Source organism: Danio rerio, chromosome 22 (genome assembly GCF_052040795.2).
Source record: "Danio rerio strain M-AB ecotype USA chromosome 22, GRCz13ab, whole genome shotgun sequence".
NCBI lineage: Eukaryota > Metazoa > Chordata > Actinopteri > Cypriniformes > Danionidae > Danio > Danio rerio.
The window spans coordinates 15373789-15392271 of NC_141042.1; the positions used below are offsets into that span (position 1 = coordinate 15373789).

General features: G+C 32.1%; 2 protein-coding genes across 3 annotated transcripts in view; both read left to right on the forward strand.

Moving 5' to 3' along the window:
- Positions 1 to 18483, forward strand: part of LOC147831535 (uncharacterized) — a 600059-nt gene that overhangs the window by 477770 nt on the left and 103806 nt on the right. The window lies entirely within an intron of this gene.
- Positions 399 to 16781, forward strand: gtpbp1l (GTP binding protein 1, like). 2 transcript variants are annotated; one of them, NM_001430984.1, is given in 12 exon segments: positions 399 to 435; positions 521 to 707; positions 2211 to 2322; positions 4826 to 5006; positions 6693 to 7041; positions 7127 to 7250; positions 7327 to 7441; positions 7651 to 7795; positions 9246 to 9564; positions 10639 to 10817; positions 12354 to 12479; positions 15819 to 16781. In NM_001430984.1, coding segments are annotated over 11 exon segments (1929 nt in total). In that variant the 5' UTR covers positions 399 to 435; positions 521 to 539; the 3' UTR covers positions 15930 to 16781.

An 18483-nucleotide genomic window follows, 5' to 3' on the forward strand; every position in this document is an offset into this window, starting at 1 on the left:
TGAGTCCTATTCTGATGTAAACACTATAACGTTAAGTTGATTTTTTTTAGGAACATTTTTTTCCATTACTTTAATCTCATATAAAAGTTCGTTTAGGTTTGCCTTTTTGTGTTTTTTTAACCAAAAAGAAAGTGTCTATCAAAGTTAAGACCTGGTTGAGATTGTCCTTATTAACTATTCATAAGCAGGCGTCTCTTTCAGAAAATACATAAACAGCTTACACTTTATTTGACAATATATGAGGTGGAAACATGCTTTGAAAGCAGTCACATAGAGTTAAACTTCAGAAAACAAATTTTAGAAAGTTAAAAACAACAATAAAAGTAAAGTTTTAAACGACTGCTCTCTAAATAATAATGAATTATTCATTAGTAGGCGTGTCTGCCAGAGGCCCCATATTATTCCGCATACATAAAGTGCATGTAAACTCGACAGGTTAGCGTGGACAAGTTGTTGGGTAAACAAAAACTTACCCAACTTGTAGGACGCAAACCAAACCCTAACAGTGTATCTTTTCCAGACCGATGCTGAAGCAGCACATGGCGGCGACAGAGTCAAGCCTAAGCCCGGCGGTGGAGTCGGTAGTGCCGGCTTGTATGTTCGCACCTGACCGGGGCTGCGCAGAAGATTCACCCGGCGCAGAGTGCAGCGACGACCGCGACGACCAGAACGGGGAAGCCGAGGACCATTTAGACCTCACCAGCAAGGTTTCTCTTAGGCCTGACAGCTTCTTTGTGTGCATGAATCAATATTAAAAGTTTATATCAAAATGCGTGATTTAAAACACAATGAGAAACTTTTATTTCGGTGTAAATGCCGGTGCGTGAGTGACACGTTGGCTGTGAGTGAACGCCAGCTGGCACTAATTCAACGCTAGGTACTTATATATGCATAAGAGCGGTATAAATGAAACAATAATACTGTAATGTGGAGGATTTTTCTGCACAGATGCACTGTTTAAGAGTAAAAGTGCAAAGTTTGGAAAGAAATAAAAGTTTAAAAGAGGTCTAGAAGTTTTTTTGGACACTTAAAATCACAGTTTAAAACATAACGTTACAAATATTATTACATTACCTTTATTAAGACTTACATTTGCAATTTGTACTTCATTTTACACACACACACACACACACACACACACACACACACACACACATATATATATATATATATATATATATATATATATATAAAATAACAAATTCAGATAGCATTTAAACCATTTTATTGCACATTTTTAATAGAAAGTGAAGCTAACCAGTCTTCAGTCAAAGGCAGTAAATATTTTATACATCTTTTAAATAATATATATATATATATATATTATCAAAAGTGCTTGTGTCGTGTCATTATTTTGCAAATAAATAAAACATATAAATAAAAACATAAATGTAAAAAATATAAAAAGCTGTATTATTCATTACTATATTTAATATTAATTATACAAAATAAAAAATAACAATTTAATATATATAGTTACAAAACAGTCATGCTAATCTATTTGTGTTAATAATTATGTTCTCCTTAAAATCTGATTAATTATAACTTGCTCTAAAATTAAAGTAATGCATTTTAGCATTATTTCACAATTAATTTGATATTTTCCATGACATTTAATGACATGAAACACTTTTTCTTTTACTTGAGTATATTTTTTATTTATTCCAATAAATATAATTTATGTATATACAATGCTAAGCATATATGAGTACACCACCCACAAATCTCTCATCTAAAGTAAAACTTTCTATAGGAGGCTTTGCAATATTATATTTTGCCAATAATTTAGATTAGTCAGTACTGAAGCCAAATCTGGAGCTTACAATAATGGTTAAAAAATTAGTAGCCCAAATTTATACGTAAGGGAAAAAAATGTTCAAAAATAGCAAAAATCAGTAAAAAAATAAAAATATATATATTTTTTGGAATTATCTTTCCATTTCTAAAGATGTTCTGTTTTCTGATGTATCTGTTTTGTTCAAATGCACCAATATATATTACCTATATTCACTGAGAAATAGATAAAAGTATTCATATTCAAAATGGGGTGTACTCGTATATGCTGAGCATTGTAGGTATTAAAAAACAGAATGCATACCAATATTTCTGCGTTACATACAATGTCATATATCAAAATACTCAATATACAATTTTTCTTTGTATTCTTCTAGAAGTTGCTTTACTAATAAACTGCCGTTATGTGTTGTCAGTTTGCGCTGGTCAGCCCCACAGGAGAGCAGTATGACTGTTTACAAAAACAGCTGCGAGAGCGAATAGAGGAAGGATGTGGAGAAACCATCTATGTGATCGGCATGGGAACAGGTGAGACGTGTGAAGATATTAAGGCAAAACCCTGCAGACGAATAGGGTAAAACGAATGACTAATAACTAGATCATGATCATAACTAATTACACGTTATGTGCGGGGTCTTAAAAAGGCCTTAGAAAGTCTTAAATCAACTGAAATGTTGTGTTGTAAGTGGTAAATCTTTTTTAACAGGTCTTAACTTTCCTTCATTTATGTATAGCTACCAAATTTGGCCATTAACACCCATGCAATCACCAACAATCCCAATCTCAATAAAACAAAAAAAAGCATTTAATTACTTTAATTACATGAACATTTGCTTTAAAGTTCTTCATTTGTTTACTGCTGAGGATAATGACCTGACCGAGTTTTTATTGTTAAATTATTATTATTGTATACATTGGTATTACATTGACTAAATTATAATTACTGTATATAATAATGTATTAAATTATAATCATGAAAGTAAAAATGTTTTCCAACTGGGACATCTGAAAAAAGTCTTTAGCATTTAGCTCTGTATAAGTTTAAAATTTCATTTAAAATGGTCTTAAAAATGTCTTACAAAGTCTTAAATTTGACTTGAAACTAGCAGAAACCCTGAATTATAATCATACTGGATTTAATTATACTTAGAATTGCAAACACTTTTATGAAGCACAAGTTTTCCTAAATTGGCGGCGCAGTGGTGCAGTAGGTAGTGCTTTCGCCTCACAGCAAGAAGGTCGCTGCATGGTTCAAGCCTCGGCTGGGTCAGTTGGCAGTTCTATGTGAAGTTTGCTTGTTCTCCCTGCATTCGCGTGGGTTTCTTTCCTTGGTGCTTCGGTTTCAGGTGAATTGGATAGGCTAAATTGTCCGTAGTGTATGAGTGTAAATGAGTGTTTATGGATGTTTCCCAGAGATGGGTTGCGGCTGAAAGGGCATCTGCTGCGTAAAACTTGTGCTGGATAAACTGGCGGTTCATTCCGCTGTGGCGACCCTAGATTAATAAAGGGACTAAACCGAAAAAAAAAAAGAATGAATGAAGTTTCCTAAATGATTATTTTTTAAATATGGAAATGAGGTTATGTTTAATCAAATAAACACCAATTGTCATACATTTCTCACTAGTTTATTTTTAAGTCAGATGTTTTTACAGATGGGATTTTTGAGAATCTTTTTACTGTATCACTCCTTAATTCTGAAAATACTGTAAACAGCCAGAAAAAAAAACAAAAAAAACATTCTTGACAAAAATATGTATATTATCAAGCCATATGATATATGAACAAACCCGGCTACACGTATGAATAATTCTGTGCAATATGGTTTCATGTAACAACTTATAATTCAGTGCAAAAAAGAAATGTTAGTATTATAATTGAAATACTAGCAAGTTAATAAAGCGTGACAAAGGAAACACTTAAAGGTGCATTTTGGATGTATTCTTTAGTGCCGTCAAATGATTAATTGCGATTAATCACAATCAAATTAAAAGTTCATATTTATACAAAAAATAATTCTGTGTACCGTGTACATTTTATATTATATAATATAAATACTATACAACTACACACACATAAATGTCTTTTAATTATTTTTGTATTTTATGTACAGTTTTGTTTATTTGTTCATAAATATCCACAATACACTTGTATATTATGTAAATCTAAACTTTGATCTTGGATGTGATTAATCGTGATTAGTCATTTGACATTACTATTTTCTGTACGTTAGACTGAAAAAAACACTTAAAAAAAAGTCAAAATTCACAAAATCTCTTTCTTTTAAAATGTTTTTTTTTTCTCTAAAAAACGAAAAATGTGAAACTGGCCAATTTAAAGCTACTTCACGCTGAACATAATCCTCTACAAGAGGAACATTTGTTTATTATTTTCATTATGCTTCATTTTTAGTGCTGATGTTTTAATCACATCAAATATAAAACTTTGTTTTGACATACGATATGTTTGTGGATTATATTAATTTATTATGTACAAGTAATACACACACACACACACACACACATACACACACACACACACATAAAAACAAAACTATACAAAGCTTTTTTGCATATATATTTAAATGTGTATATATAATTTTTTATCATATGCTTATATATTTTATGTAAAAAAAAACCTTTTTCCTCATATATGGTTGCGTGCATGTATGTATTTATGTATAAACCGTAAATATACACAGTACGTATATCATGTCAAGTCAAACTTTTATTTCGATTATTAATCACGATTAATATTTGCCCAGCACTATTTATTTAACTGTTTTGTTTTTATATAAAACTATATCTACATCAAAAACTTCTTGTGTTGTTGTTTTTCAAGTAACCCTGTGACCTTAGGGGGTCAGAGGTTAAGTTAAGTTGTGGCTTAGTTCAACCACAATTTCTACACTTGCCCATCAATCACTTCTATTCTCTAGCCATTTAGTGTTCATCTGAGAAATTGATTGGGACTTTGGCGGAAGTAAATGGCCTAGTTAGACTGCTGATGAATTCTGTTTGTCTGTGCGTCTCAGACGGTGGCGATTATGGTCTGGTTGAGCGGGACATGGAAGCATCTGTCGCTACGGTTCAGTCTCTTTGTGAACAGGTTGAGGCTGACCTGATTCTGCTGAGGGAGAGGATGGAGACAGCAGGACGCGTGCGAGATTATCTCATCCGGCGCCGCGTGGGAGAGGCCGACTTCCTGGAAGTCAGGTTAGGAGAGGGTTTGATATGAAATTATTTTAAGTAAATGTTGGGGAAAAAATGGACATTGAGATCAGTGTTGCATGTAACTAGTTAAAAGTAACTAGAAAATGTAACTAAAATACTTTTGCATTGATAAAAGTAAAGTAAGGAATTACTTTTCAATTTTAGGTAAGTTAATTATAGCTGCTTAAAATGTACTTGTCTAAAATACTGTTGACGAATGTATTGTCGAATGTACAAGTGTATTTTCTTCCAAAAAATTATTCAAATTTTCCAGTTAAAAAGGGTTACATTTAAATGCTTGAGAAACAATGAATTGAGTTGGAAATTAGTTTATGAAAATATAAGTTATACAGTCAGAATGTTTTGGGATTAGTTTAGTTGTTATTCAGATATTTTGCATAATAACCAATAAATGAGGTAACGCTTGTCTGGTTATTGCAGATGCTTGAGAATACAGTGGTCACTTTCTATAACGGTTCACCTTTTGGGCCTCGCAGATTTTTTTTTTTGTGCAATTTGACATGCTTTTTTTACAACGCTACAGAATTTGTTCAGCTTGCCAAATTTACATAAATATTTGATCACTAGCAGTGTTACTCTGAAGTTCTGTACTGTATGTTTGAAAGTTTTCTACCCAACAAACCCCATAACGTCGACAAAATGTTCTGCACCCTCAAAGGCGCCTGCTGTAACACACAAAAGGCAGAGGAAATTGGTAATCATCGAACAAAATTTGGAACTCTGGACATGGTAAAGTAAGGTAGAAGTTACATGGCTGTAGGGCACAATAAATGAATCTTCAGTTCGTTACATTTTTACAGCCTTAAAACATCTAATAATTGAAAAAATAAAGCTGACCACTTCACGGAATTCACCTATTGCTGGTTACTTTTAGAACTTCTGTGACTGTACAGGGTTTTTGGTATTTATGTGTCATTACTTTGAAACTATATATTTTTTTTGATGCATATAATTGTAAATTTATATCTACAATGATTTTAGGTTCTATTGTCTATGCATTGGGATTCATATGGATTTTTAAGTAGTATTGAGTCATTACTAAAATATTATTTAGTAACTAAGTTACTTTTCAGGCAAAAGGCAAAGTAATCACAGTTTTAATTTCAAACAATATCAATGATGTTAATGATGATTAATTCGTAATTAATAACCTTTTTGGAGTAACTTACCCAACAGTGATTATGATAATGCGTTATTTTGTAATAAATGTTGCAATATGATGCAGGAATTATCACCAGATAGCTTTAGTTTATTACATTAGTATATTACAGCTATTTCATAATAGACGAATTAGATATTAGTTATATTAGATTATATTAAATATTAAATTGTTGCTTACATGCCGCACATGAAAGTGAAAGTTAAAACTGAGCGAGAGGTACTCTGTGTTTAAAAATATTGCACTTGCTGTGACATTAGTATCACAAAAATATCTAGGGCCAAAGCTTTTTTGAGTTCACTGTGTTCCTGTGTTTCTCCATATTATCTTCTATTAGTCTTCCCAATAGTATGTTCAGAATGAAAAAAGCTATTTAAAATTCAGACAATATGGTATTTATGTGACTAAATGCATGATTTGATAATTGCACTTAGCCAAATAGCCAAAGCCAATATCGATTTAACCTCCATATTTCATGGTGCCCTAATTTTAATGCACTCTCCCTTCAGAGTGGCGGTTGTAGGGAATGTGGACGCCGGTAAAAGCACACTTCTGGGTGTCCTAACTCATGGTGAACTTGACAACGGTCGCGGATTTGCCCGCCAGAAGCTATTCCGCCACAAACATGAGATGGAGAGTGGCCGGACCAGCAGCGTTGGGAATGACATCCTGGGATTTGACCAGGAAGGGCAGGTGGTCAACAAACCGGACAGTCACGGGGGGAGCCTGGACTGGACCAAAATCTGCGAGAGGTCATCAAAGGTCATTACTTTCATTGACCTTGCAGGGCATGAGAAGTATCTGAAGACCACAGTATTCGGGATGACAGGCCACTTGCCGGATTTCTGCATGCTAATGGTGAGAGGCAGTAGGTGTGCCACAAGTGTATGTACCGGGTGGTTTAAAGTTTTATAAACATTTGTGTTTTTTATTTATTGTAAAGGTGGGAAGTAATGCTGGAATCGTTGGTATGACTAAAGAGCACCTCGGTCTTGCTCTGGCCCTCAACGTTCCTGTTTTTGTAGTCGTAACTAAGATAGACATGTGTCCTGCTAACATCTTACAAGGTAATGCAATTCTTTGTATTAGTCCAGCTATTTTCCAGTTTATAGTTTTTGCACATTACACATTTGTGTGTTGCAGAGACACTAAAGTTATTACAGAGGCTACTGAAGTCTCCGGGATGCCGAAAAATTCCAGTTTTAGTGCAAAATAAAGATGATGTCATCGTTACAGCCTCGAACTTCAGCTCAGAGAGGTGACTACCACATTTTCACATGATAGAATGAGCAAAAATTCCACAAACTATATATATTAGCAGCTATATATTTCATGAACATAATTACATATAGAGTAGCACAAAAGGGCATTTTTGTTAAAAAAAACTAAATTGCAGCATAAACAAGATAAACTTTAAAATATATATATATTTTTCCATAATTACTAAGTAATTATTTTTGTGTATAGGATGTGTCCGATTTTCCAGATCTCGAATGTGACTGGTGAAAACATGGACTTGTTAAAGATGTTCCTAAACCTGCTGTCACCTAGAACATCATATAAAGATGACGAGCCACCAGAGTTTCAGATTGACGACACATATTCAGTACCGGTAAACAAAAAAAACTGTCATTTTCATCTTTTTCATGTGAAAATAAGGTATACAAATTACAATTTGTTTTTGAAAAGTGTGTAAAAAAATGTACATTTGAGAAAAACAAAAATGGCTATGGTCCAAAAAATACTTTTTCGTAAAATAGATTCCCATAAAAGGGTCGGCAATTGTACAAAAATAGCTATTTGCCGTCAGTTTCATATTGACAACACATTCAGTACCGGTAAACAACACACTCTCTCTGCCCTCTTCCTTAAATGAAAATAGAGTAGAAATTTTTTTTTAAATTTTTAAAGCGTGCAAATTAAAAATCCAAAAAAGATTTATTTATTTATTTTTTTTTAAATGGTACAACAATGGCTATTTTTCCTACAAAAGGGCTGACAATTGTGCAAAAATAACTATTTGCCATCAGAGTTTCAGATTGACGACACATATTCAGGACTGGTAAACAAATCACTGTCACTGCCCTCTTCCTCAAATGGAAATGGGGTAAGAAAAATCGCAAAAAAAAAAAAACAATTCTGTAAAAAGTCCAATTAAGCAATGGTCTAAAAAAATACAATTTTCTTAAAATAGATAATTGTAGCATTTTTGAAAAATAGCACATTTTTCAAAAATGCTACAAAAATGGACATTTTTCACATAAAGTGGCCAACAACTGTACAAAAATAGCTAATTGCTGCCAAAGTTTTCGATTGATGATACGTATTCAGTACCAATAAACAAACACTGTCTCTGTCAGATGGGGTACAAAAATGGTTATTTTTTATAGAAATTTTGCAAAAAATATACATTTTCTAGAATAGCTATTTTTTCATATAAAGTGGCAAATTGTACAAAAAATTATATATATTTTTGGAAACTATTTTTCTTGTTGTACTTTAAATAAGCTATTTAAAGAGAAATACAAAAAAATAATAATAATAAATTGGCAAAAAAAGCAGTGCAGTGGCGCAGTAGGTAGTGCTGTCCCCTCACAGCAAGAAGGTCGCTGGTTCGAGCCTTGGCTAGGTCAGTTGGCGTTTCTGTGTGGAGTTTGCATGTTCTTCCAGATTTCCAAAAACATGTGGTACAGGTGAATTGGGTAGGCTAAATTGTCCGTAGTGTATGTGTGTGAATGAGTATGTGTGAATGTTTCCCAGAGATGGATTGCGGCTGCAAGTTGGCGATTCATTCCGCGGTGGCGACTCCGAATTATTAAAGGGACTAAGCCGAAAAGAAAATGAATGAATGAATGAAATAAATAGAGAGTCTACAAAACTTCATATTTCTTATGGAGAATGAGAAACTAGTACCAAAAGGCCTTTTCCCATAAAATCAATGACAAAAAATGCTATTTTAAGAAAAGTAAATAAAAGTGTACTTTTGGCTACACAACGTTTTTCTTGTTTTTCTCTCTTACTTTGTTTTTGTTTTTGGTCTGAACCTGTCGTCTGCTTCTTAGGGTGTCGGTACGGTAGTTTCAGGAACTATTTTACGTGGATTAATACGCCTGAATGACACGTTGCTCCTCGGTCCAGACCCTCTGGGTGTCTTCATCCCCATCGCTGTGAAATCCATCCACCGCAAGCGAATGCCTGTGAAAGAGGTCCGGGGCGGGCAGACGGCCTCCTTCTCCCTGAAGAAGATCAAGCGCTCATCCATCAGGAAGGGAATGGTGATGGTGTCACCCCGACTCAACCCACAGGCATGCTGGGAGTTTGAAGCTGAAATTCTGGTTCTGCATCATCCGACGACCATTTCACCAAGATACCAGGCTATGGGTGAGTGAAGGAGACAAATGGGAAATAATACACTGGGTTTTTTTATGCGATGTGATAATAAATTGCTTGATTAACTTACATATTACATTAAAATTAATTAAAATAGAGGTTTAAAACAAATAATGACATATGATATTAAATATACTGGATCAAACAATTGAAAACATATACATCAAATGTGGTGTTACTGATACTTAACAGTATTTAAAACATTCCATGCTAAACATTTATTAGCAATATTTATTATAAACATCAAACAGAACTTTTGTTATTGATGATATTACATGCATAATAGTATTTTGACGCAATTTGCAGATACCATTTAATAAAAACTTAAATAAATGAGAATTTCTTATGACCTTAGAAAAATTACACAGTGATTATAAAATTTAATTTTAAATAGATATAAATAAATATTTGATAAATTATTTTTTTATAAAACTCTACATTGTAATGATGAACCATTAAAAGAACCTAAATTTCTAATCTAATAATTTATTAAAAAATAAAAATAAATAAAATGTATAGTGAAACTATATATAATGTATAGAGTGTTTGACAGAAACACGGATACACATATTTTAGTGCAACTTTTTGTTTTAAATAAACAAAATTAAAAACCAAAACAATTAAAAAATGTTAAAAGTGTAAATCCAATCTATTTTATCTACTGGATTTGCAAATATTTTGATTTTCTGAAATGTATATGAATATACAATTTGCTATGGGAAAACAAATCTTTTGAAAGAAGGGTGTAACGTGAGTAAAGGTATATATTTTTGAAGGGTATGATGATTTTCTGTAGACACTGTAATTATTAGTATATAATATGTATATAATTAAATAATATAAAGTATACATTTTTGTTTATTTATGGTGTTTTTATTGTTTTTTCATGGTAAGTTACACTTTCATAAATGTTAACTTTTTTACAATAATGTATTTATTCTTAAAAATATATTATTGAATGATGATGATATTAATAACTGATATAAAATGTACCAAATATATGTCTAAAAAGATACACGAATATGTGTACAGTTAATATCAGTTAAGTGTTTTTGTGTGTTGTAGTTCACTGTGGAAGCATTAGACAAACAGCCACAATAATCGGCATGAACAAAGAGTGTTTACGGACAGGAGACAAAGCTGCAGTTCACTTCCGCTTTATCAAGACTCCTGAATACCTGCATAGTGACCAGAGGCTCGTCTTCAGGGAGGGACGAACTAAAGCTGTGGGCTCCATAACAAAGGTCAGAGCTTTGAAACACAGAAAAAGATGGAAAAATTTCACTCAAATAAAATGCTCTTTAAACAATTCAATCATGCTTTTTTTGTATTAAGATTCATATTTTGGTGATTATGATTTTATTATTTCTTTTATGCATTATATTTATTTAATTTCCACAACTATGTATTTTATTTTATAAAATTTTTTATTATCTCTGTTGTGGTAATTATAGTAACACTGTAATATTATGGTATTAATGATGATGCCCATATCTTTATAATTGTGAAAAAAAAATAAGACTACTGTTTTAAAAACATAAAAAAAATGTTGCAGGCAAAAATAGATATTTTGAAAAATGTGGAAAAGTGGTAGCCATTGACTTCCATAGTAGTTTTTTATTATTATTATGGAAGTCATGGACTTCTGTTTTCTTCATCTTCTTTTTGTGTTCAAAAGATGACCAAATTTTGTCTTAAACATTATTTACAATGTAAAAAAAAATGCTAGGTGTTGAACATAAAAAAACATAATTTGAATAATGTTGAAAAAAGTTGCCGATGACTTCCATTAGTATTGTTTTTATTATTATTACAGAAGTTATTAGCCACTGGTTTCCAACATTTTTTAAAAATATCTTTGTTTTTGTGTTCAACAGATGACCGAATTTTGTCTTTAACATTATTTACAATGTAAAAACAGTAGTTATTGACTTCAATTAGTATTGTTATTATTATTGTTATTATTATTATTATTATTATTGTTATTGTAATTATTATTATTATTATTATTATTATTACAAAAGTCATTAGCTACTGGTTTCCAACATTTTTTAAAAATATCTTTGTTTTTGTGTTCAACAGATGACCGAATTTTGTCTTAAACATCATTTATAATGTAAAAAATGCAAGATGTTAAACATAAGATAAGATAGTTTGAGGAATGTTGAAAAGCAGTAGCTATTGACTTTATAGTATTGTTTTTATTATTATGGAAGTCAATGGCTTCAGTTTTGCATTATTCCTCAAAACATCTTTTTTTTTTTGTGCTGAACAGATGACCGAATTTTGTCGTAAACCTTGTTTACACTGGGTTCCACACAGTTTCTTCATGTTGTCCCAACACAAATTGATTAAGTTAACGTTATAGTTTTAAACAATTCAAGTGGATTGAAGATAAAACAATTAGGTTGTCTCAAAAAAACTTAAATCCTTAAGAATAGTTTCATTTCAACTTAATTTAAATGAGTAGTATGAACAGGCAGCAAAAGTAATTTTCTGTGAGTAAAATTATATTGCAGTAATAAAATGCATCATGAAATTTGCAATGAAAATTAAAATTGCTCTCATATCAGTCCTACATGATAAAAGATAAATCCTAGAAATAGGCTTCAGTTTCTTTCTGCATAATGTTTCATATTTCATTGAATTTGAAGGGGAAATGTGACATTTTCTTGACAGGCTTATTGAGAGCGTATTGGCTGACATTATGAATTCTGCATGATTGACGTCTTCTACAGTGAGTCATTAATGTTTCTGCCGTCATGTTTGTGATTTAACAGCTTCTTCAAAGCAAACCTCAGGCCAAGATGCAGTCCAGCAAGAAACCTCCATCACAGGTGGAGGCGTCTTCATCACCTACTGACGAAAACAAAAACACTGGAGGAAGCCCACAGACAGGACAACTGGTGAGAGCATCAGACATCTGTGAATAATACAATAAAACAACAGCCAAGTCTATAAATAATAATCAAATAGAACAAATTAATAATTATTTCAGATAGAAAGCGATAAAAAGCGTTATCAAGACTTGTTCATTGCGTAGATAGATAGATAGATAGATAGATAGATAGATAGATAGATAGATAGATAGATAGATAGATAGATAGATAAATAGATAGATAGATAGATATTGTATCTCTTATTTTTTCTATGAACATGCATTCAGATAATATTTTTGATTTGTGAAAGCCTTTTATTTATATAAAAAATGAATAGGGCTTTTTTACAATTGATAAAATGTATTTATTTATATTCATTTACACGCACATGCACACACAGTAGTTAAAAGCCATTAGTTTTAATAGTTAAAAGCAAATTTATTTGCCCTTCTGTAAATTTTTATGCTTTTTGAATGTTTTGATGATGTTTAACAGCGCAAGGAACACAGTATTTTAATTTTCACATTATTTTAATATAATATTTATTTTCTTCAGGAGAAAGGTCATTTTCTTTTAATTTAGCTGGAATAAAAGCTGTTTTCTTTTTATATTATTATTTATATATTTTTATATAACAATAGTATTAGTCCCTTAAAAAATAAAATATAATTATAATTATTATTTTTTTTTTTAATTAATTTTAAGGTCTGTTTTTTAATTTAAGAAATTGCACTTTAAGCTGAATATCTTCCTAAACAAAAAGTTAAATATTAGATACTATGATATCACTATGGCAAAGACAAAAAATTATTAGTTATCTGAAATAAGTCATAAAAAATACTGTTTAAAATTGTGTTGAAAAAACAATAACTTTGTCTTCAGATAGATAGATAGATAGATAGATAGATAGATAGATAGATAGATAGATAGATAGATAGATAGATAGATAGATAGATAGATAGATAGATAGATAGATAGAAAAAAAGATAGATAGATAGATAGATAGATAGATAGATAGATAGATAGATAGATAGATAGATAGATAGATAGATAGATAGATAGATAGATAGATAGATTGATAGATAGATAGATAGATAGATAGATAGATAGATAGATAGATAGATAGATAGATAGATAGATAGATAGATAGATAGATTGATTTGATAGATTTGATTTTTTTAATTTATTTTTTTTTTGTTTGTTTTGGCAAATGTACGTGCATACCTATGTACAAGCTTAAATATAAATGGTACAAGTACTTACTGTATAGCAATTATAAGTATAATCCAATATCATAGTATAATATAATTTTTTCTCTTTCTAACAAACAGATGTTCTACCTGTTTGTCCAAACTTATCGATAACATTATTACAATCTCTAAAGTTAATATTTTGCTTGATGTTAAATCCTTTTTTTTTCTCACATTGTCCCACATTATGCTGTTTTTTCTGCTTTGCGTCTCTGTTCTTTTAACGTTCCCTTTGGGCTTCATGTACTCGTCTTCTCTAAATGTTCACTGACACTTGAAATCTCCCAACCCTTTTCATCCCTAAAACACCAAACTCGTCTTTTCCTCTGTCTGTGTGTCCCAACAGGGGACAAAAAACGCTTTATAAAGACAAAAACAAAGAGAAGAAAGTAATATAGAGCATTAAATGTGAATGGAAGGTATAGGAGTTTTAAAGGCATTAAGGACAAACACCTCTTAAAAGCCTGTTAAATATTTAATTTGCTGTAGTGTAAATCACAGTGGTACAGTAAAAAAAGAGCATTATGTTCAAGATTTAAAGGACATTGGAGTCTTTAATGTAATAAATAAGGCTGATTTATTGCTCAGCAGTGTTTGAATGCAACAAATCAGTTGTTTAGACTGAATTAGGCTTCTGCTAATGTTCTTTATCGCTGAAGCTTTTATCATGATATACATTATTATAATGGTCTTGACCTAAGCTGCTAAAAAGATTACTTTAAGGGGTATAATAATGACAAATGTGTATTTTTTTGTTGTATATACTGTACATGTTCAGAGTAAATAAGTGTTTTACATGAATTAAATTACAAATGCATGATAAAGTACAACAAAACCTCTCATTAATGAATGTTAGTTAAAAGGAAAACATTTATTTGAAAATTTTACACCTCCCCTTGAGTTAAACCGTTGAGTTTTAGCATTTTTAGAATCTATTTCTGAATAAACAGCTTTTCATCTTGTTTTACATTTGAACAATTAAAAGAATGACAAAGTCTATTTAACTGATTATATTTTACTTACATCACAACAATGCTGTAAAAGAAACCGTATAAAATGGAAAAAAGACACATTAACCATTTATCAGTACGGGAGGAAACACTAGCTGTGCGTATACCCTAGACATTTAAAGTACAGTAAAAGTTTTGGGGATTATTTTTTTTTCTAAACAATATACAGAAATACTTTTAAACAGATATATGTGTTGCAGTTTTCAAAAAAAAAAAATAAAATAAATAAAATAAAATTGTATATATATATATATATATATATATATATATATATATATATATATATATATATATATATATACATATTTTTTTTTTTTTCCAGATATTAAAACAATTTAATTTAAATGATATTTGCTTTTTTTTTTTTTTTTTTTTGCTAAGGTTAATATTACTGGCCTCTTAAGAAATGTATTTTTTCTTGCCTAATTATTCTGACCTGCCTAGTTAACCTAATTCAGGGGTGCCCAAACTTTTTCTTATAAAGGGCCAAAAACCTAACCTAATTGAGGCCTGTGGGCTGAAGTTGAATATACCAAACTGTATTACATTAAATTTGCAATGTGTAATTTGCTAATTTAATTGTTAGCATTTAAAAATAACTTGAAAAATTTGCTTTAAAACATATTAATTTATTATGCAGTATAATTTTTTGCATTTTATAATAAAATTATTATAGGAAAAACAAAAACAATTCCCTTTTATAACACAATGGAGATCAATGCTGAATACACTAGTCGAGCTGCGCCTGCCTTTGCCTTGATGTGCTTGCTAATGTGTAGTGCGTCCTCTATCTGTCAAGTGGCTGTATTTATATTATAAAAGTCTGATTTGTTTACATCATTTATGATAGTTGGCCCTACTTTGGGCTCCTCTGACCTAATTAACCTAGTTCAATTGCACTTTAGGCTGAATACTAGTGTCTTGCATAAGAACTTGAAAAATAGGATATACTGTAATCTTACCAGAGAAAAAAATGAGTTATGTTCAAAGTTCAGGTATTATGTTTAAAAATGTCTTGGGAAAAAAAAGTCTTCATAAAAAGTCATAAAACTCTAATAACTGCCCATGATAGGATCTAAATAATTTGTTTTCATCATGTCTTTCAGCCGAAGTCTGGTGGAAGTGGTCGACGGCGTGGTGGTCATCGGCACAAAGGCAAATCTGCACTGAGCGGCGCTGCAAGCACCACACCAGCCACTGGAGTGACCGCAAACTGAGTTTCACCCGCTTCATCACCACTGGCCATCAGACTTAACATTTTAAGTGAACACCAGAGGGCAGTAAAGCCTTTTTCCCCCCACCTCAGTCGTTCCCCGCTCTCACTAAACTGGACTGAGCTTTTCCCGCTTAATTAGAAACGTTCATCTCTGCTGACACAATCCTGCCAAAATCCTGACTGACAAGCAGCTGTTGTGTTACTGGTCCACCCCTTATCAAACCCTTACACTTAATATTCTGTCAGCCGATGGATTCCTAACATCCTGTAATAAACACCCTGAAATCCCAGATTTTTGTAGCCGGAATGTGTCCCCGAGGACCCAATTAAGGAGCCCGCGACTGAATCCCTGTTTGTGTTCAGCGATTTTTGCTATTTTTCATGTCATTTTCCTCCTTCAATTGAATTTGGCAAATGCTAACGCAGATGAAAGGGAGAAATCTGTTCTGCTTGTCAATCTCTCATGCCCCCTCATCCTCTTCTGATTTTAATGAGCGTTGTGGCTGCCGAGACGCGCGCAAAATCACGGTGGATAAAACCGGTCCCTCGCGGGGCGTCACAAATTAGGTGGCTTTCTGCTCTCCCATGTTGCCTTTTCATTTCGTGACCCAGCATCACTTTCAAAAAGGTCTCACCTTTTCATTTTTTGGCACAGAATGAGGCGCGAACTCGGATGACATGTGGCATTTAATTCGGGTTTCTGTTTTCAGTTTCTCATTAAACCTTATTTTACCAGTCTATTCTTATTTATTTTAGGCTATTTTAAAACAAATTGACCTGTACGGGCCACTTTTTTGAATCAAAGTGAGAAGAGACCTTGAATAAATTCCAATAAAATTGGGGAAAAACACTACTAATTCTCCCTCAAATTGCAATCGATCTTCATTTACACTGTCATGTTGTGCAAAACCATTTTCAGCTGAAGAGCTGTTCTTTTCCATGCAATTACAATGTGTGTTTTTATATTAAAAACACCAATATCACTCACTTTAGTTTACTTTTATGAACGTTTTGTTCTAAAAAGTACCAAAAAACGTCAAAAATAACTCAATTTAACTCTTTATTTTTTTTTTGTTTCTTCATATGCCCCTTGCTGTTTTGATTAATTACAAGTGAATTGGATTAGTGAGTCATTTAAGTAGCAAACGAGTCATTCAGATAGTTCTGTGATGCAAAATCTGAATCTGATTCAATGAGTCAGTTGTATGAAGTCATTTCATTTAGTTAAATCGTTCAGATGGTTTTGTGAATCAAGACCTGGCTCTTTTAATCAAATTGACTCACCAAGGTATTAATTTAAGTGACTCAAATGGGATGGTATTTGTGAATTTAATCATTAACATATATATTTTTTATGACATTATCTGAATCCAGCTGAATCACATAATCTATTAGTTGCAAGTGAAATGGATTACTGAGTCATTTAATTGGCAAATGAGTCATTCAGATAGTTCTGTGACGCAAAATCTGCATCAAAACTGATTCAATGAGTCATTGATTCAATGAAGTTATTTCATTTAGTTAAATCATTCAGATGGTTTTGTCAATCAAGATCTGAGTCTCAATCTAATCGACTTACTAGGGTATTCATTCAAAAAGAATTAAATGGCTCAGTTAATTGTGAATTTATTCATTCAAACGTTTTTATGACTCAATGTCTGAATCCAACTGAATCACATAGTCTTTTAGTTGCAAGTGAATTGGATTAGTGACGAATTTCATTAGCAAATGAGTCATTCAAATGGTTCTGTGACTCAAAATTTCCATCAAACTGATTCAGTGAGTCGGTTAGATAAAGTTTTATTTAGTTGAATAATTCAGATGGTTTTTGTGACTCAGGATCTGAGTGAATCATTGAGTGTATTAGTTGCAAGTGAATCAAGTTGAACAGTTAACTCAGTAGGTTAAATGGTTTTGTTAGTAAAGATTTGACTTTCTGGAATCGAACCAACTCAATTTATTCTAGAGTCGGGGGGTTAGATTAATTCTCAGTTAAATAATTAAAATTTTTGCTTATCAGCATCTGACATTCTGAGTTGAAAAGAGCTGAGTTAGAGAATTGGCAGTTCTGTAGTGGCGCAGTAGGTAGTGCTGTCACCTCACAGCAAGAAGGTTGCTGGTTTGAGCCTTGGCTGGCTCAGTTGTCAATTCTGAGTGGAATTTGCATGTTCTCTCTGCGTTTGCGTGGGTTTCCTCCAGATGCTCCGGTTTCTCGCACAGTCCAAAGACATGCGGTAAAGGTGAATTGGGTAGGCCAAATTGTCCGTACTGTATGAGTGTGAATGAGTGTGTATGGATGTTTCCCAGAGATGGGTTGCAGCTGGAAAGGCATCTGCTGCATAAAACGTGCTGGATAAGTTGGCGGTTCATTCCACTGTGGCGACCCCGAATTAATAGAGACTAAGCTGAACAGAAAATTAATGAATGAATAATATTCTCTGCCTCTCGTTAAAGTCAAAGAGTCAAATCAATTCTCAAAGAATCTCAAAGAATCAAAGAATTCAAATGAATTTCAGAATCAAGATATGACTTTCTGAATCAAACGCACTTCAGAA